General features: G+C 34.3%; 5 protein-coding genes across 5 annotated transcripts; 2 read left to right on the forward strand and 3 right to left on the reverse strand.

The window, feature by feature from the left end:
• Window positions 1-391: 391 nt before the first annotated feature.
• On the reverse strand, window positions 392-1622 carry RO3G_08941 (uncharacterized protein; the record flags this gene model as incomplete). The annotated part of the gene is made up of 5 exons (XM_067663526.1): window positions 392-740; window positions 789-871; window positions 916-1047; window positions 1246-1554; window positions 1602-1622. The coding sequence occupies 5 exons, from the start codon at window positions 1620-1622 to the stop codon at window positions 392-394; spliced, it is 894 nt and encodes a 297-aa protein (XP_067519627.1).
• A 682-nt stretch (window positions 1623-2304) lies between these two features.
• RO3G_08942 (uncharacterized protein) lies at window positions 2305-2789 on the forward strand (the record flags this gene model as incomplete). Its single annotated transcript, XM_067663527.1, has 2 exons — window positions 2305-2468; window positions 2522-2789. The coding sequence occupies 2 exons, from the start codon at window positions 2305-2307 to the stop codon at window positions 2787-2789; spliced, it is 432 nt and encodes a 143-aa protein (XP_067519628.1).
• An 8747-nt stretch (window positions 2790-11536) lies between these two features.
• On the reverse strand, window positions 11537-11969 carry RO3G_08943 (uncharacterized protein; the record flags this gene model as incomplete). Its single annotated transcript, XM_067663528.1, has 2 exons — window positions 11537-11831; window positions 11899-11969. The coding sequence occupies 2 exons, from the start codon at window positions 11967-11969 to the stop codon at window positions 11537-11539; spliced, it is 366 nt and encodes a 121-aa protein (XP_067519629.1).
• A 510-nt stretch (window positions 11970-12479) lies between these two features.
• RO3G_08944 (uncharacterized protein) lies at window positions 12480-12842 on the forward strand (the record flags this gene model as incomplete). Its single annotated transcript, XM_067663529.1, has 1 exon — window positions 12480-12842. One exon carries the CDS (start codon window positions 12480-12482, stop codon window positions 12840-12842), a length of 363 nt encoding a protein of 120 aa, XP_067519630.1.
• A 4511-nt stretch (window positions 12843-17353) lies between these two features.
• Window positions 17354-17942, reverse strand: RO3G_08945 (uncharacterized protein; the record flags this gene model as incomplete). The annotated part of the gene is made up of 2 exons (XM_067663530.1): window positions 17354-17490; window positions 17891-17942. The coding sequence occupies 2 exons, from the start codon at window positions 17940-17942 to the stop codon at window positions 17354-17356; spliced, it is 189 nt and encodes a 62-aa protein (XP_067519631.1).
• Between the last annotated feature and the right edge of the window lie 6118 nt (window positions 17943-24060).

The raw sequence follows: 24060 nt of genomic DNA on the forward strand, positions 1-24060 counted from the left end.
AAAAGAAGAACTAGCTGTTTAAAGTGGATTCAATGATATAAATTAATTTATTTTACAAGAAATTAAGACCAATGCCAAATTGGAATTTAGGTTCTGGTGAATCACTTGTAGAGTATCTTAAAGGTATACAGTAGTTGGCTTCTATTCTTGCAATACTGTGATGAAGGATGAGACCAAGGCCGATAGAAGCACGTGGTGTTTGGGCTAATTCATTGGCCTTGCTTGTCTTGGTAACCAGGTTGCCTGCATTAGCAAATGCATGCATTTTGATTGGGAGATGACTGAAGCCTGGAATAGCACTGATGAGTGAAGCACCTGCAGCCCAGTAAGCCTCACCACCAACAGCATCATCTATACATAAAATGTCATTCGTCTTCTTTCATCCTTTCCATCACTTACTTTCGTCACGTTCACCAATACCTCCCATCTTGAAACCTCGTACAGATAAAGGCCCACCCAAGTAGAATCGATCGAGTAAGCAGAGTGTTTTAGATGCATGAGTCAAAACACCTGCTCGAACAGAGGTGCTGAGTGAGACGGATTGGGTCAAGGGTTGGTGATAAGATGCGTCCAGTTCATGCTTTACATAACTTATATCTCCTTGATCTTTTAAACCGGCTACTTCTTGGAACAAACGGAAATAGTGTCCTTGTGTGGGGAGTAAGGTATCATTACGTTCATCTCGAACAAACTTGTGGTATACAGAATGTTTAAAGTGAGAGCCAGATCGAGCACGAACCCTAGTAAAAAGTAAGAAAACAAATTATACCAAAAAAAGGGATAGTTACGTAGGCGATGCATCATGATAGGGTACAATGTCTCTTTCAGCAATAACATAACCTATTTGATGTTCACCCAATCGATTCCAACCCTAAAGCAAATCTAAGTACACAATTCTTCTTTCATCTTTCTCACCTTTAAGTGGGCATCCAAAGATCGAGTCGCTTCCTCAAAAGCATTGATTTGACTGTGATCTTTAATGAATCCATTGACCGAAATACCAAGTTTGATATTAGCCATTTGGAATAAAGGTGTTTCGATGAGAGTCTATAGCCGTACGCATAAGAACCTTTTAAAAACATACATTTTATTATTTACCTCAGCAGCAGCATGTGTATAATTACCGAATGAAAAGCTACTATAAACACTTTCTCCACCTCCAAAGATATTGCGTATACCTAAGCCAGCACTCTACTCATTGGAGACTCTTAGTCTTTCTTTTTATAGGCAATTGTAAGATTTTACCAATTCAGCTCGATTGTGATTTATGTCCACTTGACTTTTAAGGAACCCCTTTTCCTTTTCCTTCAACAAAACTGTCATGTCCACTCTATCGGGCCCCTCTCGGCTCGTGTCGAGGTACAGTTCGATATCTTGAAAGATATCCTGTCTTGCCAACTGAACACCCACTTGCTTGACTTGCTGCAGTACCTCTTTGGTTGTCGTAGCATTAAAGACATTGGCTGTTAAGTTGTGTAAAAAGGATGGACGGGTGATGTGAATGCCCAAGACACGAATAAGATTGACGTGAAGGGGTGTTTCTGGTGGTGTATTCTGTTGAGATAACTTAGAATCTATACAAGTCTTGCTCACTCTCTTACCCTCAACGATTCATTAGACATGTTCTTATTTTGTTATTGCAATAGAGAGAAGAAGAAAAGAAAAAAAAAAAAGAGGGGAAAAAAGGTTTTTTGATTTTTTCGTTACTTCATCTCCGAAAGTCACGGTTCCGGATAGAGATCATTGCTTATCCTGTTTAAAGTGGCATCAAATAATGCTTGTCAAAGATGAGCATTTATAAAACGGATGCAGATCATCAATCTTATGCTCCTCATTATTTGTAAACAAACATAAACAGGTAGTGATTGAAATTACTGCTCTTTTCCTTTCCTTCTTTGATCAAAGTGACTTTTAGATATTCAGCAATTCTTGTAAACCTTCATCGTTTTATTAAAAGCTTAAAGCGATTTCTTTTTGTATGTGTGCGTATGTGAGAGTACAAAACTCCTGCTAATAAGCGCACAAATTTATAAAATAAACAAAAACTCAAACCTTATAAGCATTGTCAAACTTAAGCACCAGTTACACTAGCACTATTGAAAGGGGCTAAGGTCAACGTTTTGTTCTCGATTGGAATGTGTAACCCTTCATTGCTAATACATAATTATTGACCGTATCAGATCCAAGCAAAGATTCCACGAGCAGCAGCTTTGACATTGATCATGTTGGGTTATACAAATTATTTAAACAAATATAAAAGGGGCTTCCTTCTTTTCCTTTTCTCATTTTTTTAATTCCGAAAAAATGATTTGCTATTCAACCAATGACCATTTAATTGAAAGTAAAAGTCAAGTAACAGAACAAAACTCCTTGTTCTTGAACTTTATACCCAACTTTCAGTTTAATAAAAAAAAGGATTCAAAGCAAACAACAGTCTATAGAGTCAATGGTGTCAATATCTTGAACAGGTAAAGAAACCATTCGAGTACATTCAATCCTATACCTTAACTTTCCATTACAGAAAAAACTTGGATACAAGAACTGTCATTGAGAGAATCCAAAGGCGCAAAGAAAACCACAATCATATAGAAAAGCGTCGCAGGAGTACAATGAATGGTATCATTCGAGACTTATCCAAAATCATCCCAGGTGTTTCTCCTCTAGAGCAAAAGATCAACAAAGCCAACGTATTAAAGCAAGCATTGGCTCATATTTTGGTAAACTCATCCCTTTCCGATCCCATCCCTCCCACACTGACCCTTCTCTCAGGATTTACAAGCTCAAAATAGAGCCATCAGGGAACAATTAGAATATCAGAGTGCAAAGCAGAAGGATGTGAACGTGTCACATCTTCCTCACATCTATCCCAATCCTGCATTACAACCTACACATCTCTACAAAAGCAGGTCACAACCTTTACCTTCAACGCATCCACTTACCTTTAAACCTTATTCATCACAACCTTACACGACCTTCATCCATCATTACAACCAATAAAATTTATTTTACACTCTTTTGTCGTATTTTATCCAATATTTAGTAAAATAAAATTTTTGTGTCCCTTCCTGTCTTTAAAAGGAGAATATGTTTTGGTTTGTGTTATGTTTTGAGATTGATTACATGACGAGTTCTTTCGACATACATACACATGCTCATCGAAGAAAAAAAAAGAAGTTTGATTTACCCTTTTAGGCATATTCTACCAAAAAAGGAAGACGCTCATGATCCATTCGATTTAGGTCTAAACGTTGCCAAAGACGACTGTCGCTGTTTACATTCCATTCTTCATCAGGTTCTATCCTTTTGTCTTTCTCATTGAGAATTGTCTATAGTGAGCCTGTGGTTAAAGTGTGCAACAAGGGGGAGTGATGATGATATAATTGTAACTTTTGAGCTTTGTTCAATTTGAAAAGTGCACATCCAATGAAGGGGTTACTTGGCCGGATTGGTTGGTCTCAAATCCTTGGGCTTGATGGAATATAAAGCAGATGTTGATCTCCGAATGGGATACTGATGGTTGTGCCTTACAGTAAAGGTGATAGGATGTTTTAGATGTCGTAAAGCACAAGTATTGTTTCGTTCGTGTTCATTGTCCTCTCTTTCATTTATATCATCATACGTGCTGTCTTCTTCTTTCCCCTAACTGGGTTAATGTCATGTCCTTTTTCTGCCAAATATCACCAGTCTAAACACTATTGCTGCATAATATTCTTCAGCAGATTCTTTCAACAGCCATCATGCATGGATAGTTATTCTTGTACACTTGCTTGTGTATTCCTTCTAACTTGATGTAGTAATGAATACATGCTTTCTATAACTTATGCCAGCTTTCTCAACTAAGTTTTGTCTTGTTTTGCTCTATTCATATCTATCCATCGTTCTTTTCCATCTTTTTCAACATGTTTCTGTCCCAAGAAGAAAGCAAAGTGAAACTGACAGGTACAAAGATGCTATCCGAGATGTTTCTTTTGGTGGAAAAGGTTCTTTTGTTGTTTTTATAGTAATCAACCCAAAAGGATTATAATGTTCGAATGCTTAATTCTTTATAAAAAAGAAGAGAATAAAAAAGCAGTGTAACGGAAATGCTGCTCAACCTATTTTATTTATAACTCTGAGCACAAAAGCTTTGTGCGGGTTATTTTTATTCGTACAACAAAGAACGTACTTGAATGTTTACGCGTGTACTACTCCCTTTAGGGGGGGGTCAGTCTTCGGTGAATATCCTGTTTACCTAATAGAGATATTCAGTAAGCGGAGAAAATGAAAGACCTCTTTATTTGGGTCAGAAAAGACTTGCTCAAAAGTAGAACAATATCTATACACATCGAAGTCATGAAGGGGGTCTTCTTTATTTGGTGGTGATCATTGTTACACATTTGCCTTTCCAGAATTTCCTTATTTGTTCCCTCTCCCCTCCCTCTCTCTCTCTCTCTCTCTCTCTCTCTCTCTCTCTCCCTTTCCTTTGCATTTCATTTCATCTTTGCAATCAGTCATAATTACAAAATGAAACAAGAAATGAAAAAAGAAAGGTCAAAAAGGCAATTGCTGGTATGACAGTATTCTTAATTACTTGTCAGAGTTCATTCTAAATCTAATTCCAACTAATGATTGAACAACAGCACGAAAGGGATCGTTAGTCTTTCAAGTATGTTTATAAAGCATAACCAGTCAGTTGTAAGTCTTTATTTAATAGCGGCAACAAGTTGGATACAGAGCAATAATGATTTTCATACTTGTTGACAATCACAATTAATCTTAATCTACTTTATAGAAATCTCTTTGAAGAATCGTCACAACAATCATAAACATGAAAAAGAAACAAAGTCAAAAGAAAAGAATCATGTTAAAGCTTTATCACATTTTTATTTAAAATATAAAAGTTGCAATGAAAAAAATAAAATAAAAGCTGCAGTGAAAAAAAAAATAAAAAGTTTATTAAAAAAAAATTAAAAAGAAAAAGACCAAAGACAAGACACTCAGTTACGACATTGTTAGCCATACTTTCAAAACCATAAAAGATATGTTTCCAGATACCGCCACGTGGAGGCCATGTCGAATAGGTACCCTTCTGCCTTCTTTTTTTTTCATGCAGGGAGAAGCAGCCAGCGATGGGGATATTTGCGACCTATTGTAAACCTACGCTACCAGAACTCTCCTGTTCACAAGGGTTAGCTTATAGAAGTCTCTGGAAAGCGAACCCGTTGAGACACCCCGTCCTTAAGGACATCCCAAGCAGCCAGTTACGATCCTATCCTACAGTAATGCATCATGTGACATTTGCGGAAAGAACCACGCGATCAGGTCGCCCGACCAACTGTGATGTCGTGGAAGGACGTTCACCTACGACCGGCGAACCCGAGGGAACCCGAGAAGAGGCTGATCTGATCACCCATCGAACACACGACTACCAGTCCAGCTAGGATCATCGTGCACAACCGGAGAACCCACGAAAGCTATAATACAACTTAAACACTCAGCCCAGACTCCAGACTCCAGACCCCAGACCCTACCCCCAGATCCTATCCCCAGACCCTATCCCCAGACCCTATACCCCAGACACCCATTACCCATTACCCATTACCCATTACCAATCACCAATCACCAAGCATCAAGCACCAAGCATCAAGCACCAAGCATCAAGCACCAAGCATCAAGCACCAAGCACTGAATAATGAACGGCAAGCAACAGACACCAAATTCCAAATAATAAACAAGAGTAATAAACCAAGAAGCAATAGCAATGAACCAATGAACCAACGAATAACAAACAAGAACAAGTTGTAGAAAGTTAAGAGCAGAAGACCAAAAGACAATGGATAGCAAAAGTATGAATGAAGAAAAAAAAAGAGGAATGATACGGTACCTTTTATACTTTTCTTTTTGTATTTACCTCTTATCAAATCGTTGCATTCTGTGACTGAATGAGAAGTTTTGAGGTAAATATTATCAATTCCAACTTTAGTATAGCACATACCATCAAAATCAGGTGGTATTCTTGTTGTTTTTTTTTACCTAACCTCACCTTATCAAGCCAATTGATATCTTTAGCTTGTCAATTTACTTCTGAAAGAAAGGAAAGAGAATAGAATAAGGCATGGTTTCATTTAATAGAATAATTAATAAAGAAAGGTAGCAAACGAATAAAAACTAATAGCAGCGTAGCGTTCTTTATATCGTAAAAACCGTACCAAGCTTATATTTTATTGCATTTTTGTTTTTGTTTTGTTTTACGTTTTGCGTTGCTTTACGTTTTGCGTTGTTTTTACATCGCATCCTTTTTTCGATTGCCTATCCAAATACAAACCATATAATATATTCCAAAAAGAAAATAAAAGAGTAAAAGAACGTGAAGTTTGAAAGAGAACCATCAAGCAAAACTTAAACAAATGTCAATTAATTGTAACAAAACAATATACAAAAGAGAAGAGTGGTAGATGCTTTATAAAAGTAAACAACTGATACAAGATACAGATTGTATCCTTTTATGCCTAAATAAATACTATAGATGCTCTACCTTCTATCTATTACAATTTTCAAAAAATGAAAAAACAAAAAACATAGAATTTAGGAATGTTTAAAAATAAGCCAAATTTGACTAGTTTACTATAATTTATAACAAAAATTGACATGACTTGTCCTTTCAACATTCTCCAAAACCCAGCTTTGTGCTGACATGTATTCTACTTTGTATTGCACCTTTCTTCATGACTTTTATGGCTACTTTAATACAACATGAATTGTGAACAACGGTATCGTGCTTATAGGGTTTACTATTGAGATTGAAAATATATTCTCATGCAACATATGATAACACGTAATACTATAAAACAAGTTTTGACAAGTTTGTTCTAATCTGGCTTCAAAATGTGTGGATTATTATGTTTCATAAAATCATTATTTTTATGCTTACCCTTTGTTTATTTATCAACAAAACGACTGTGTAAAGGAAAAAAAAAAGAACCATTAATTTCAAAAACTGTTTAGACATTCAAACTAGCAATAGTAATCGGTTAACTTTGCTCAATTGCATGTTATCATTTTAAGCTATTATCATAACAGGATATAAACTATAACTGACGGAAGAAGATACCAAAAAAGAAAAACGGTTACCACAAAAACAAATTAATCCTTTTTAAGCCCTAAGTTTTACAAATAAACACATGGCTTTAAGGAGTAGTTTAATTTATTGAGTTTTGCTGATAAGCGTTTTTTTTTTGTTAAGAAAAGTAAAAGTGATATTTTTTTATATATTTTTTTTATCAAAAATAATGGTCGGATAAAACTAGTGCTTGTCCTATAAGAAATAAAGATTTGGGAAAAAGTATCTACTTTTAAAAGATAGCATCGGCGGGAAAAAAAAAAAAAAAAAAAAAAAAAAAAGAGGATTTGCAAGCATAATAAAGTCAGTCATGAGGCTCCAATGTTTTAGCAACGGTTCAATGAATAAAGAATCCAAGATTATTAAGTATGGATGCGATAAAATGTTATTATTTGAACTTGAGTACGTGTATATCTATTATATATGTTTTAGTATTCTAGTATTGAAAAAAATAAAGTATTCTCTTCATTTTCTTGTAATTTTTTTTCCCAGTCATTTTTATATGCTTTGCTTATTCAAAAGTATGTTCAAATAACCAATAAGGAATACCCTTGTGAATGGCAAAAAGTTGTAAAAAAAAAGTTCAAGAAAGTTACCGAGTTTCTGATGCCAAGCAAAAACGTGAAATTAAAGATGGGAATCAAAAGAGACTTGACATCTAGTATATGGTCACTCTGTTCTCCACTATACAACCAGTTCTGTATAGTGTTGTTATAGCTTAAGTGGTGCTTTTTCATCTTTCCTTTTGTTTTTGTGAGGTTTTTTTTTGGGTTAAAGGTACAAGGCTAATAATTCGGGTTAGTATTATTCCGATACACTCTAGCCAATCATATACCAGAATGACCATCTATCGCTGTAATTGCATTTTTTCATCCATGATCATACTATTATACAAGGTACTCTAAATAATACTGTAGTATACGACCCTATAGGCTGTCAGACTGAAGAGTGCTATGAGTTACTCTAGCTGTTAAATACTATGTTGTATGGCATATGTTATGGTGTGCATATAGGAAGGAGCTACAACCAATCCCATCTCTATAGCAGGGCTTCCATTTTAATTTTTATTTCTTTTCTGTTTATAATTCACAGCAACCTCAAAAGCAGTTTAACATTAATAAAACAAATGGCCAACTGTAACAGAGCAACTGAAGGAAAAAGAAGGATATGCACAACAAAATATGGTTTAACTTAGTAATTAGAAGAGCAACGAAAAAAAAAAAAAAAAAAAAAAAAAAAAGAAAGAGGAATAATTAACAAAGCTGTTTGACCACACTCTAAAGTTAGGACACTCTCTACATAATAGTTTCACAATAGACAGTCTAAGCAGAAGCAATAATAACAGTACCAATAGTAGTAGTAGAAAGAGGAGAGAAAAAAGAAAAGCCGGACAAGTATTCATCACTACAAACCTTATTGTAACCCTATGATGACTTTTTTTTATTTTTGCTTCAGTTGTGATATTGTATAGGATATATGACCTATGCTAGTAGATATATGGAATAATATACATGTACATACATAAAAAGAAAAAAAAAAGAAAACAAAAGAAACAGCAATGATTATAGACAATGGAAGACAAGTAATGGATCTAAAGAGGAAATAAGGTCATAGCAACATCAATTCTTTATCTATCGAAACAAAAACAAAAGCAATAGCTAAAGAAAGGTCTATAAGAGAAGTGTATCTGGTAGTTGACTATGCAACAATGGATAGTGATACTCAAGAGATGAATATGTGTAGAATAGGGTCAAGTCGAGGTAAGTGACACAAGATGATAAAAATGGGAAAAGACAGCTGCAAGTGTTTGGTTATTGTATGTACATGGCTTGATACAAGACGATGCTTTAAACAAATGATCCATCAATAAATAAATAAAAGAGAAGGAAAGAGGAAGGGAAAGAGAGAAAGGGACTTTGTGTCTACCTGATTACCTTTGATGCTGAGATGATGGAGTTGCACAAAGATGGCTTAGTAATATGTCTGTATTTGCTCCTTTTTCCTTTTTCTTTTCTCTCTTTTTTCTTCTTCTTTACCTTTCGTGTTTATCCCGTGTCTTTTTACACAAGCAAAAAGCTTACTTTACAGCCAAAGACATAAACAGTCAAGTGTAGTCATAGACATCTCTAAAGGATCTTTTCTCTAATAATCTATCAACAGTTGAAAATAAGCAAACAATCGACGAAAGCAAACCTATGAAGGATGTTACCAGACCTATTCTTCCTATACGAAAAGCAATGGAGAGCAGCTCAACAAGCAGACTAGAAACTACACATGAACCAAAGATAGGGAGTTAAAGAAAAATAACAAAAAGGAGAAGGAAGGGAAAAAAAAAAGAAGAGCGATAGAAAAGCCTTAGTTTAGGAATACAGACACTTGTCTACTGAAATCACCATATAATTTGAAGAAAACAAAAAGTAAGGAATAGAGATAGAAATATAAGTATAGAGAACAGAGAGATAGCAGTGATCAACACTTTAAGTATAATGTAACCTTAGTCAATAGAAATAAGAAATGTGATAATGATCAATAGAAAGGAGATAGTATGGGATGGATAACGCTACGAAGAAGAAGAAGACGAAAAAGATGATAAAAGTATGTACTATATCATTATAAACAAAGTAATAGTCATGGATCATAGGTAGAATTCTGTATGCTTTTGAATCCAAGTAGAGTAAAGGACAAACTATCGAAGCAAGAGAGAGCAGAGACAAGAAAACAAGAGCAAGAAGACAGCAAAGGAATAGTTTATTTAGAAGAAAGGGGAGAGAGAGAGAGAGAGAGAGAGAGAGGACTGTGCTTGTGAGAGTGGTTGTGTGATAGATCAACCATGGGTATATATATATATATATATATGTGTGTGTGTATGTATGGATCTAGTCAAGACCTACTTGCTATGACAATATTATGAAAGTAGGAGAGATACAAGACTATGAGTACCTGATTTCACCATGACAACCAGCTACTTACAAGTCACCATCAATGTTGATCATCCAATAGCAAGTTTACATGACAAGATAGGTACGATACAGTAATAGACAACAATCATCGTGTAGAGCTTATCCTCTATTGCCTATGATGACCATAACGATGCTGTACATGCTTATTATTCATATATATCAAACAAGGTAAGAAGTAATGGAACAAGTAATAGGACAGTGAGATCAGTCACTATGAGACTGTTCAGTGACAACCTTAAGGTCCTATACTTGATCAATCTATATCTTTTTTAATAAATCCCCCATTTACAAAGACATTCCTTGTATTATTTCTCTATGCTATCTCTATATGCGGCTTAGTTGCTTTTCATGTACACAAAAGACTGTTTGAGTGGAGTTTTTATAAGATGCTGTAAAGCTTTATGACTAGTGAACCAAGTATTCCGATGTAAACTAATTAGTCTATAAGAAAAAGTAAAAACACAAACAAAGCCTTGTTCTCTATTCTATTCTATTCTATTATGGTATAGTGACTACAGAATATGAAGAAAAGGGTCTTTATGAATTAAAGAATAATTAAGAAAAGAGGGAAAAAAAATGAGCAAGAGGAAAATAAGAATACCCATAAATGGAAACAAGGTCAAGTACGGTCATGGATAAACGAATGTCCGATAAGGTCAATATCATTCACGTGATCTTATCTGTCATTGACGGACAATGAAATCAACTAAGGTACATTGTTGTCGATCCCTATTTCTTTGCTCTCTCTTTTTCTTCTTTCCTTTCTTCTTGTTCTTTTCTCTTTTACTTATCATCAAAGGGCTTGGTTATGCTTAGTCAACTCCAAAGTACAAGATTCTCAACTACTTCTTTTGCCACTTTTGGGATCTATGGATTCTAATGAAGTCTACAAATCTTTCAAGTAATCATAACAGCATTATGACTTTGGTCAACTTGACAACTTTTATTTTAGATACCTTCGGTCCGTATTGACTGTATATTCTATTCTCAATAAAAAGAAAGAAAGAAAGTCATTGCTTCAGTCGAATGTGAAGATTAGGTTAATTCTCGAAATGTGTTTAGATCTGTAACTAACTGCACCTGTAAAAAGTCAATAAAATTTGATCCACTGTGTTATAACCTTATGTCGATAGGAATTGAATGAGCTCAAATTGGGTTTATATGTGTCAAGTACCAATGATATGGACACTATGCTCATAAAAGAGTAAGAAGTACAAGAAGTTGACAATCACTGTTGTACTATTGTGTCATTGATTCATGGCGTATGACATGGATACAGAAGGTATTGTGGTTTATATGCAATAGCATTTTTATAATGACATTCATAGTAATAGATAGATTATAGAAAGACAATGTGTTTCAAATGGATACATATTAAGGTATGAGCAATGATAAATAATTATAATTTTTTATTAACAAAACTAATCTATGACAAGATTAGTTTTCAGGGTATCTAAAGGAATGGAATGGATGGAAGCTATTGGTAGCGGCAACCACGCTTAAAACATCTGCGCTTCTTCACCAAGCAAGCACCAGAACCTTCTTCTTTTTCTTCCTCCTCATCTTCTCTTTGCTTGCGCTTCTTGCTTCCTTGCGCCTCCTTCTCTTTCTTTTCTTCTTCTTGCTTGCGCTTCTTCTTTTCTTCAAGCAGGCGCGCTCCTTCATCCAGCCTTCTTGCCAACGCCTGCTTTTCCTCCTTGCTCATCCTTTGTGGCTTAGGACGAAGCAAGTACTCCAACCGATCCACCTCATCCACACACTTGTTCTTGAATCTATGAATACAAACAGGTAGTGGTAAGATAATTTTATTAACGTTTATACACCAAAAGTTAAACTTACCGGTTGCTTAGGGCGATCAAACGCAAAGAAACTGTGTCCTTGACACAACCGCCATCCAATTCACTGACCATAGGACGGCTGTTGAAGCCATCCAACTTTTTCTTTGTTATTCGCAGTACTTCATTAACTGCTTGTAGCTTGCAGAATAATTTTTTTGTCATGTTTGTAGAATAATATTTTTTGATAGATAAAGATTTCATCACTTTATAGGCTTGTGTTATTTGTTTGCGCGATTATATATAAACAAAAAAAAATTTTTTACACAAGCTTTTTAATACTTCACTTTATGGCTAAAAATTACTACTAAGCACCAAATAGTAGTATTAAACGTAATGTTTTATTTTATTATCAATAAAATTATATTGTATACATTACATATTTTGCTTCATTATTGTAAAATGTAAAAAAAAAATATCATCATTCTCACACTATTTAAATCGCCGATGAATAAAAGTAGCTTTGTCTAACTTCAAAATGATTTTGATAAAGCAGTTTTGGCGTAGTTACAAATTGGCTGCAAAAATGAAAAAATATAAAAAGAGCGATTTTCTTTGCTTTCCTTTTATCCTTGTACATTTATTATGATCTTTTTTGCCTTGCTTTTTGCAATTGTTCTCGTCCTTTCTGCAGTTTGCGCAGCTTCTTTTTTTGTTCTTGCTGGGGAAGAAACTGCCCGTGGTGTTGTCGGTGCTTTGGTTGTGCCTGTCCCTGTTCCTGCTGCTCTTTTCGCCGTTGCTGCTGGTCACGCGGTGGACCAAGTCGTGCCTGTGTGGACGGATCTGGATGATGCGGCTCATCCAGTGAATGATGATCAAGTCGTGCCCACTCTGTTTCAACAACAGGTGGGCTACAATGATGACCAAGTGGTTCCGCTCTGGTTTCAACAACCAGAGTTGCCGTCGGAATCAGATGAAGAAGATCAGGCTGTGCCTGATTTTGTATAAATAAAAAAAAATCTTTACCTCATTTATTGTCTTTGTTTCTTGTTTTTTATGTTTATTGATATTAATGACAAGCCTAGTCATTCATGGTTACTTCGCGTTTATTTACTTAAAATGACGCAACAGTCTGGGGTCACGAGCGCAACAAAAGATAGAAGTCAGACAAATTAAGCCTAGTGGTTCATGACATACCATCACCTTTGGCAGTCTCATGATTGATAAAGCGACATAAGCAACCTAAACAAACTATGGACACCAATAGTTTTGATTATGAATCACTATAGTCTTACAAGTAGCTCAATGCAACTTACTGAACGCATTTAGTATAATTGTAGTTTAAATTATGAAACTTCTGCCAAAATCAGTCTAATTTATTGTGAGTGACGAGGTTCCATTGCTAATTATTATTTAATTTAAAAAAATATTACGATATGAAGGTATGGTACTAATACAAAGAGCATATAGAATCTTATGATCGACTATACAACAGCAATGATCAAGCTCATATTATGATGAATAGGTATGTTTTTGATTATTAATGCATAGCATGACTTTGCTGTTCAGCTTATACTTTGCACATCTATATAAACTACCAATATTAAGCATACACAATCCAAAGTTCAACTGTATTTATTATAGTCAATCATGACTTTTAATTCGTATCCTCACAACATCGCATGTTTCATTTTGCTACTATTCATTCCATACACCGAACAAAGCATATTGAAAGATCATGCTTATTTTTTTTCTTCATCAGTTATAAAACATTATGTCATTGTAGTCGTAGGATATTTCCTTTATTAACAAACACCAAAAGCAATCATCCCCATCAACCATATGATCAACAGTAAAGAATATGTAGTAAAGTAATAAATTTATTTCTTTTGTAATTTGTTCATTTGGTTTCTTACCAGAATTCCAACATACTCTCATTGACAACATGATAATACCTTTCTATATTTACATGATTTTTAGAATATTGACTGGAGGTTATTTGCAGCCATGTCGACAAATTTCAGGGAATGTCAAAAACATACAGGACGATACTACTATTCATTACCCCATGAGCTCCTCTTCCAATCATCTTTGTTGCCAAACAGTCTTGTTTCATACTTGACCAATACTATAGCTCAACCTATTTCAAGGAATGTGATAATAACAAACATAGCAAACAAGATACAAATCAATTGTAGCTAGATTTGTCACCAAGCGATAAAATAACAGCAAAAAAGAACAATGAGAGATGATATGATCATAAAGTATCTCTTGATGCTTCTTCATATTCAATTCCATACAAAAGAATGAGTAGATAAAGGACAAGGTAAGTCTCTTTGATTTGATATCATCTGGACAAAAGTCATCATTTTATTCCATTCCTTCTTCTTTATTGTACTTGACTGTGATCATGCTATGGAAGATAAAAAAAAAACGTTGATTACTTCTAGTAATGATGTGACATATGAAATGCATTTGACTTACATTTCATAAAAGACTGTAGCATCATCTTTATGCAATACTGAATCCTAGGTTATTAGTTCTGGCTAAATAGAACAATATTATGCTTTTCGGAAGCATTGTGTTTCTAAATCTTTTCATATGCTTCCTTGTCAACTGAAAGTGATGACTAGGTCAAAGTAGAATGATCATGTAAAGCCCTAGGACTTGTACTTCATTGGTTCTATAGACGAATTGACTAATTTAGTAGGACAACAGGTTTTATCACGTAATTACTTACAGATTATGTTTCAATATTATGACGATGGAGAGTAAGAAAAGACTGAAGATGTCGGTTTCTTTTAGATTTTGACTGATGAATGATACAATAAAACCATGAAGAGTGAGAGAAAGAAGGATTCCCATGGTCAAAAATGTAACAAACAGACGATTTTGCAGGAATTGTCTTTGTTAATTTCTCATCATCGCGTCATACCAACGCAGAGTAAACTTTGATAAGAGCAAAAAATGTATAAAAAGGAACCAGATTCGATGTCTTTTTTCTTTCTTTCTTTATCAATCACAACAACACAGTAGATCAGCATCATAGTAAATCAGCATCATAGTAGATCAGCACCATAGTAGATCAGCAACACTGAGAGAGTTACCAGTTCAGCAGGGGTTCTTCGATTTATTGCTTTACGCTTTATCTGATTCTCCCCTTTTTGGAAAAAGAACGTAGAAGGGCACCTATTCGACATGGCCTCCACGTGGCGGTGCCTGGAAACATGTCTTTACTATAAAGGCATGGCTAACAATGTCGACTTTAGTACTTGTACTTTTATATATATCCTATGTAATAAAATCATTCTTTGTCCTTTTTCTTTTCTCTCTCTCTCTCCTTGTATCTTTCTCTGCTTCTCATGTTACTTACATTGTCTACTATATTCTTTGGCTTCTTTTATGTCTTCAAACAAGTCCATTAGCTTCATGTATAGCAATCATCATCCTTAGCGTACAAAGGAAGAAAGCTGAAATAGCTTTGTATAGTAACATGGCTTCTTTGTCTTATATCTGCAAGCCAAGGCTTTAATACTATGTAAACAATGAGACAAAGTACCATCCACGTACCCATTAAAGCCTGGAACCTATTACCTTTTACATGTAATATGATCATAACAGTTGGTCTAAAGTGCACTTTGCTATTCTTTCTTGGTTGAGCTTTCATTGTTCATTCACCATTACTCCATTTTTCATTCATTATTCGTTCATAATTCATTCATTATTTGCTTATTACTTTCTATAACAGTAATGTTGTCATCAGAGAGAGAGGGAGAGAGAGAGGATGTTCTTGTGAGCGTACAAAAAAGAATACCAAACAATATTCTGTACTGATAAACGGCAAGCATTCAAATAAACCATAAAAGAAACTCTCTTGGCCACTTAGAGGCATTAGTAAAGTAACAGTATATGCTGTCAGATTGACTTACATCATGTAGTTCATTTCTTTCTAGATTGACCCTTCTGCTTAATTTTTTCCTTCACATGAAGTAGATCTGGACGACATTAGGTCAAGCAATTCCACTTTGCAATACAAAAGTATGTATATGACAAGTACTTACGAAGCGAATAGAAAAGAAAGAGAAAGAGAAAGGAAAGAAGAAAAAAGAGAGAACAAAGAAATAGGGATCGACAACAATGTACCTTAGTTGATTTCATTGTCCGTCAATGACAGATAAGATCACGTGAATGATATTGACCTTATCGGACATTCGTTTATCCATGACCGTACTTGACCTTGTTTCCATTTATGGGTATTCTTATTTTCCTCTTGCTCATTTTTTTTCCCTCTTTTCTTAATTATTCTTTAATTCATAAAGACCCTTTTCTTCATATTCTGTAGTCACTATACCATAATAGAATAGAATAGAATAGAGAACAAGGCTTTGTTTGTGTTTTTACTTTTTCTTATAGACTAATTAGTTTACATCGGAATACTTGGTTCGCTAGTCATAAAGCTTTACAGCATCTTATAAAAACTCCACTCAAACAGTCTTTTGTGTACATGAAAAGCAACTAAGCCGCATATAGAGATAGCATAGAGAAATAATACAAGGAATGTCTTTGTAAATGGGGGATTTATTAAAAAAGATATAGATTGATCAAGTATAGGACCTTAAGGTTGTCACTGAACAGTCTCATAGTGACTGATCTCACTGTCCTATTACTTGTTCCATTACTTCTTACCTTGTTTGATATATATGAATAATAAGCATGTACAGCATCGTTATGGTCATCATAGGCAATAGAGGATAAGCTCTACACGATGATTGTTGTCTATTACTGTATCGTACCTATCTTGTCATGTAAACTTGCTATTGGATGATCAACATTGATGGTGACTTGTAAGTAGCTGGTTGTCATGGTGAAATCAGGTACTCATAGTCTTGTATCTCTCCTACTTTCATAATATTGTCATAGCAAGTAGGTCTTGACTAGATCCATACATACACACACACATATATATATATATATATATACCCATGGTTGATCTATCACACAACCACTCTCACAAGCACAGTCCTCTCTCTCTCTCTCTCTCTCTCTCTCCCCTTTCTTCTAAATAAACTATTCCTTTGCTGTCTTCTTGCTCTTGTTTTCTTGTCTCTGCTCTCTCTTGCTTCGATAGTTTGTCCTTTACTCTACTTGGATTCAAAAGCATACAGAATTCTACCTATGATCCATGACTATTACTTTGTTTATAATGATATAGTACATACTTTTATCATCTTTTTCGTCTTCTTCTTCTTCGTAGCGTTATCCATCCCATACTATCTCCTTTCTATTGATCATTATCACATTTCTTATTTCTATTGACTAAGATTGCATTATGCTTAAAGTGTTGACCACTGCTATCTCTTTGTTCTCTATACTTCTATTTCTATTTCTACTTCTTGCTTTTTGTTTACTTCAAATTATATGGTGATTTCAGTAGACAAGTGTCTGTATTCCTAAACTAAGGCTTTTCTATCGCTCTTCTTTTTTTTTTTTCCCTTCCTTCTCCTTTTTGTTATTTTTCTTTAACTCCCTATCTTTGGTTCATGTGTAGTTTCTAGTCTGCTTGTTGAGCTGCTCTCCATTGCTTTTCGTATAGGAAGAATAGGTCTGGTAACATCCTTCATAGGTTTGCTTTCGTCGATTGTTTGCTTATTTTCAACTGTTGATAGATTATTAGAGAAAAGATCCTTTAGAAATGTCTATGACTACACTTGACTGTTTATGTCTTTGGCTGTAAAGTAAGCTTTTTGCTTGTGTAAAAAGACACGGGATAAACACGAAAGGTAAAGAAGAAGAAGAAAAAGAGAAAAGAAAAAGGAAAAAAGAGCAAATACAGACGTATTACTAAGCCATCTTTGTGCAACTCCATCATCTCAACATCAAAGGTAATCAGGTAGACACAAAGTCCCTTTCTTTCTTTCCCTTCCTCTTTCCTTCTCTTTTATTTATTTATTGATGGATCATTTGTTTAAAGCATCGTCTTGTATCAAGCCATGTACATACAATAACCAAACACTGGCAGCTGTCTTTTCCCATTTTTATCATCGTGTGTCACTTACCTCGACTTGATCCTATTCTACACATATTCATCTCTTGAGTATCACTATCCATTGTTGCATAGTCAACTACCAGATACACTTCTCTTATAGACCTTCCTTTAGCTATTACTTTTGTTTTTGTTTCGATAGATAAAGAATTGATGTTGCTATGATCTTATTTCCTCTTTAGATCCATTACTTGTCTTCCATTGTCTATAATCATTGCTGTTTCTTTTGTTTTCTTTTTTTTTTCTTTTTATGTATGTACATGTATATTATTCCATATATCTACTAGCATAGGTCATATATCCTATACAATATCACAACTGAAGCAAAAATAAAAAAAAGTCATCATAGGGTTACAATAAGGTTTGTAGTGATGAATACTTGTCCGGCTTTTCTTTTTTCTCTCCTCTTTCTACTACTACTATTGGTACTGTTATTATTGCTTCTGCTTAGACTGTCTATTGTGAAACTATTATGTAGAGAGTGTCCTAACTTTAGAGTGTGGTCAAACAGCTTTGTTAATTATTCCTCTTTCTTTTTTTTTTTTTTTTTTTGTTGCTCTTCTAATTACTAAGTTAAACCATATTTTGTTGTGCATATCCTTCTTTTTCCTTCAGTCGCTCTGTTACAGTTGGCCATTTGTTTTATTAATGTTAAACTGCTTTTGAGGTTGCTGTGAATTATAAACAGAAAAGAAATAAAAATTAAAATGGAAGCCCTGCTATAGAGATGGGATTGGTTGTAGCTCCTTCCTATATGCACACCATAACATATGCCATACAACATAGTATTTAACAGCTAGAGTAACTCATAGCACTCTTCAGTCTGACAGCCTATAGGGTCGTATACTACAGTATTATTTAGAGTACCTTGTATAATAGTATGATCATTGATGAAAAAATGCAATTACAGCGATAGATGGTCATTCTGGTATATGATTGGCTAGAGTGTATCGGAATAATACTAACCCGAATTATTAGCCTTGTACCTTTAACCCAAAAAAAAACCTCACAAAAACAAAAGGAAAGATGAAAAAGCACCACTTAAGCTATAACAACACTATACAGAACTGGTTGTATAGTGGAGAACAGAGTGACCATATACTAGATGTCAAGTCTCTTTTGATTCCCATCTTTAATTTCACGTTTTTGCTTGGCATCAGAAACTCGGTAACTTTCTTGAACTTTTTTTTTACAACTTTTTGCCATTCACAAGGGTATTCCTTATTGGTTATTTGAACATACTTTTGAATAAGCAAAGCATATAAAAATGACTGGGAAAAAAAATTACAAGAAAATGAAGAGAATACTTTATTTTTTTCAATACTAGAATACTAAAACATATATAATAGATATACACGTACTCAAGTTCAAATAATAACATTTTATCGCATCCATACTTAATAATCTTGGATTCTTTATTCATTGAACCGTTGCTAAAACATTGGAGTCTCATGACTGACTTTATTATGCTTGCAAATCCTCTTTTTTTTTTTTTTTTTTTTTTCCCGCCGATGCTATCTTTTAAAAGTAGATACTTTTTCCCAAATCTTTATTTCTTATAGGACAAGCACTAGTTTTATCCGACCATTATTTTTGATAAAAAAAATATATAAAAAAATATCACTTTTACTTTTCTTAACAAAAAAAAAACGCTTATCAGCAAAACTCAATAAATTAAACTACTCCTTAAAGCCATGTGTTTATTTGTAAAACTTAGGGCTTAAAAAGGATTAATTTGTTTTTGTGGTAACCGTTTTTCTTTTTTGGTATCTTCTTCCGTCAGTTATAGTTTATATCCTGTTATGATAATAGCTTAAAATGATAACATGCAATTGAGCAAAGTTAACCGATTACTATTGCTAGTTTGAATGTCTAAACAGTTTTTGAAATTAATGGTTCTTTTTTTTTTCCTTTACACAGTCGTTTTGTTGATAAATAAACAAAGGGTAAGCATAAAAATAATGATTTTATGAAACATAATAATCCACACATTTTGAAGCCAGATTAGAACAAACTTGTCAAAACTTGTTTTATAGTATTACGTGTTATCATATGTTGCATGAGAATATATTTTCAATCTCAATAGTAAACCCTATAAGCACGATACCGTTGTTCACAATTCATGTTGTATTAAAGTAGCCATAAAAGTCATGAAGAAAGGTGCAATACAAAGTAGAATACATGTCAGCACAAAGCTGGGTTTTGGAGAATGTTGAAAGGACAAGTCATGTCAATTTTTGTTATAAATTATAGTAAACTAGTCAAATTTGGCTTATTTTTAAACATTCCTAAATTCTATGTTTTTTGTTTTTTCATTTTTTGAAAATTGTAATAGATAGAAGGTAGAGCATCTATAGTATTTATTTAGGCATAAAAGGATACAATCTGTATCTTGTATCAGTTGTTTACTTTTATAAAGCATCTACCACTCTTCTCTTTTGTATATTGTTTTGTTACAATTAATTGACATTTGTTTAAGTTTTGCTTGATGGTTCTCTTTCAAACTTCACGTTCTTTTACTCTTTTATTTTCTTTTTGGAATATATTATATGGTTTGTATTTGGATAGGCAATCGAAAAAAGGATGCGATGTAAAAACAACGCAAAACGTAAAGCAACGCAAAACGTAAAACAAAACAAAAACAAAAATGCAATAAAATATAAGCTTGGTACGGTTTTTACGATATAAAGAACGCTACGCTGCTATTAGTTTTTATTCGTTTGCTACCTTTCTTTATTAATTATTCTATTAAATGAAACCATGCCTTATTCTATTCTCTTTCCTTTCTTTCAGAAGTAAATTGACAAGCTAAAGATATCAATTGGCTTGATAAGGTGAGGTTAGGTAAAAAAAAAAACAACAAGAATACCACCTGATTTTGATGGTATGTGCTATACTAAAGTTGGAATTGATAATATTTACCTCAAAACTTCTCATTCAGTCACAGAATGCAACGATTTGATAAGAGGTAAATACAAAAAGAAAAGTATAAAAGGTACCGTATCATTCCTCTTTTTTTTTCTTCATTCATACTTTTGCTATCCATTGTCTTTTGGTCTTCTGCTCTTAACTTTCTACAACTTGTTCTTGTTTGTTATTCGTTGGTTCATTGGTTCATTGCTATTGCTTCTTGGTTTATTACTCTTGTTTATTATTTGGAATTTGGTGTTTGATGCTTGGTGCTTGGTGCTTGGTGCTTGGTGATTGGTAATGGGTAATGGGTAATGGGTAATGGGTGTCTGGGGTATAGGGTCTGGGTATAGGGTCTGGGGATAGGATCTGGGGGTAGGGTCTGGGGTCTGGAGTCTGGAGTCTGGGCTGAGTGTTTAAGTTGTATTATAGCTTTCGTGGGTTCTCCGGTTGTGCACGATGATCCTAGCTGGACTGGTAGTCGTGTGTTCGATGGGTGATCAGATCAGCCTCTTCTCGGGTTCCCTCGGGTTCGCCGGTCGTAGGTGAACGTCCTTCCACGACATCACAGTTGGTCGGGCGACCTGATCGCGTGGTTCTTTCCGCAAATGTCACATGATGCATTACTGTAGGATAGGATCGTAACTGGCTGCTTGGGATGTCCTTAAGGACGGGGTGTCTCAACGGGTTCGCTTTCCAGAGACTTCTATAAGCTAACCCTTGTGAACAGGAGAGTTCTGGTAGCGTAGGTTTACAATAGGTCGCAAATATCCCCATCGCTGGCTGCTTCTCCCTGCATGAAAAAAAAAGAAGGCAGAAGGGTACCTATTCGACATGGCCTCCACGTGGCGGTATCTGGAAACATATCTTTTATGGTTTTGAAAGTATGGCTAACAATGTCGTAACTGAGTGTCTTGTCTTTGGTCTTTTTCTTTTTAATTTTTTTTTAATAAACTTTTTATTTTTTTTTTCACTGCAGCTTTTATTTTATTTTTTTCATTGCAACTTTTATATTTTAAATAAAAATGTGATAAAGCTTTAACATGATTCTTTTCTTTTGACTTTGTTTCTTTTTCATGTTTATGATTGTTGTGACGATTCTTCAAAGAGATTTCTATAAAGTAGATTAAGATTAATTGTGATTGTCAACAAGTATGAAAATCATTATTGCTCTGTATCCAACTTGTTGCCGCTATTAAATAAAGACTTACAACTGACTGGTTATGCTTTATAAACATACTTGAAAGACTAACGATCCCTTTCGTGCTGTTGTTCAATCATTAGTTGGAATTAGATTTAGAATGAACTCTGACAAGTAATTAAGAATACTGTCATACCAGCAATTGCCTTTTTGACCTTTCTTTTTTTATTTCTTGTTTCATTTTGTAATTATGACTGATTGCAAAGATGAAATGAAATGCAAAGGAAAGGGAGAGAGAGAGAGAGAGAGAGAGAGAGAGAGAGAGGGAGGGGAGAGGGAACAAATAAGGAAATTCTGGAAAGGCAAATGTGTAACAATGATCACCACCAAATAAAGAAGACCCCCTTCATGACTTCGATGTGTATAGATATTGTTCTACTTTTGAGCAAGTCTTTTCTGACCCAAATAAAGAGGTCTTTCATTTTCTCCGCTTACTGAATATCTCTATTAGGTAAACAGGATATTCACCGAAGACTGACCCCCCCCTAAAGGGAGTAGTACACGCGTAAACATTCAAGTACGTTTGTTGTACGAATAAAAATAATCGGCGCAAAGCTTTTGTGCTCAGAGTTATAAATAAAATAGAGTACACAAAGTACCAAGTTCACTTAACGGCATTTCTGTTACATTATACTTCTGCCAGATTTGTGCCATCATATTACTGCTAGATGTAATACATAAATCTTTATGGAGGTTTCATTATTTACATTTTCCCATACAACTGGAGTATATCACAGAGAAATATTTATTGATTTTATAGTTATATTTAAATAAAATCTGGGTCTCCAATGAAACAAACTTAAGTCATTACCGTACTAACTTGCCCTTTAATCTTGTTAGACTATTTAAAATGATCTTTGGCCACGAAGTTGGTAGGTATGTTGTTTACCTAACTTTTTAATCATAAAAAACATATTGGCATAAACAAAAAAGAATACTTGAAAACACAAAATAACCATAATAAAAAGGTTGTTTGAAAAAAACTAAAGTCCTTCATGATAACACGCCATTGGGCTAGCAGGTTTCTTAAATTAAAAGCTGAAATAAAAAGGAAAAGAGGTTATAAAAGAGATCTATGCTATAATATCGCTGCAAAAAAGAAGCCGATTATTTGAATCGTTGTGTTAGTGAAGCATAGAAATACAAATGAATGCAGTTTCGCTCCTTCACATTTCTAGTAATCAAATATTACTTTGAAGTAGTGGTATAGTAAAATGTACAACATGCTGTATTACTTTCCAGAGTCTGCTCGTTCAGTAAAGGACAATTATTGTTAAACAAATCAATGCCTCTGTGTGTTTGTGTTTTTTCCCTTCTTTCTAGTTTTTACTGCAATTCTATTTTTTAAGCAAGAAATTTTGCAGCATAATTACACGTAAAACTGGTAACCACTCTCATCTAATTTATAAAGATTTTCTTCACAACTTATGCAAAAAAAAAAAAAAGCTAAACAAGATTGGTTTTCACCGTCACTTTTTTTTTTTCCCTCTTCACTCTAAACATTATTTGCTTTTTTTTTTTTTTTTTTTTTTTTTTTTTTTTTTTTTTCTCCAAACTGGTTTTCTTTTATAATTACGCGTTACTTTAATTTTCATCCACTGCTTAAAAGAACAAAACAATACTTTAAGGAGCAGTAAATAAGAGAAGAAAACAGTGTACACAGCCATATTATGGAAAGTCGTGAATATTCAAAATCAAAAGACAGATCGCTGGATCGATACAGCCCAGATAGAAAAAGCAATGCAGAGAAAAGAAGTAGGGATGAATATTATAGCAATGAGCACCGTTACCATAGTAGTAGCAGCCATCGAGACAAGCGACGAAATTATGGAGATGAAAGTAGAAGTGGTCGATCAAGGGATTATCGTGAACGAAGCCGAGAGAGGTCTTCTTGGTCTTCAAGAAGGTCAAGTAAAGAGCGTAGCGGGCGGAAAGAAAGAACCTATCACAGAAGAGACGAAACAAGTAATAATAACGGTAGGGTGATACTTACAGGACCCAAAGCAAATACCTTACCTGCGACTACAATAAATACTACTGCTTAATATCAGGAACCTCAACAGCAACAACAA

The sequence above is a fragment of the Rhizopus delemar genome, genomic scaffold (genome assembly GCF_000149305.1).
Source record: "Rhizopus delemar RA 99-880 supercont3.6 genomic scaffold, whole genome shotgun sequence".
NCBI classification, from domain to species: Eukaryota; Fungi; Mucoromycota; class Mucoromycetes; order Mucorales; family Rhizopodaceae; genus Rhizopus; species Rhizopus delemar.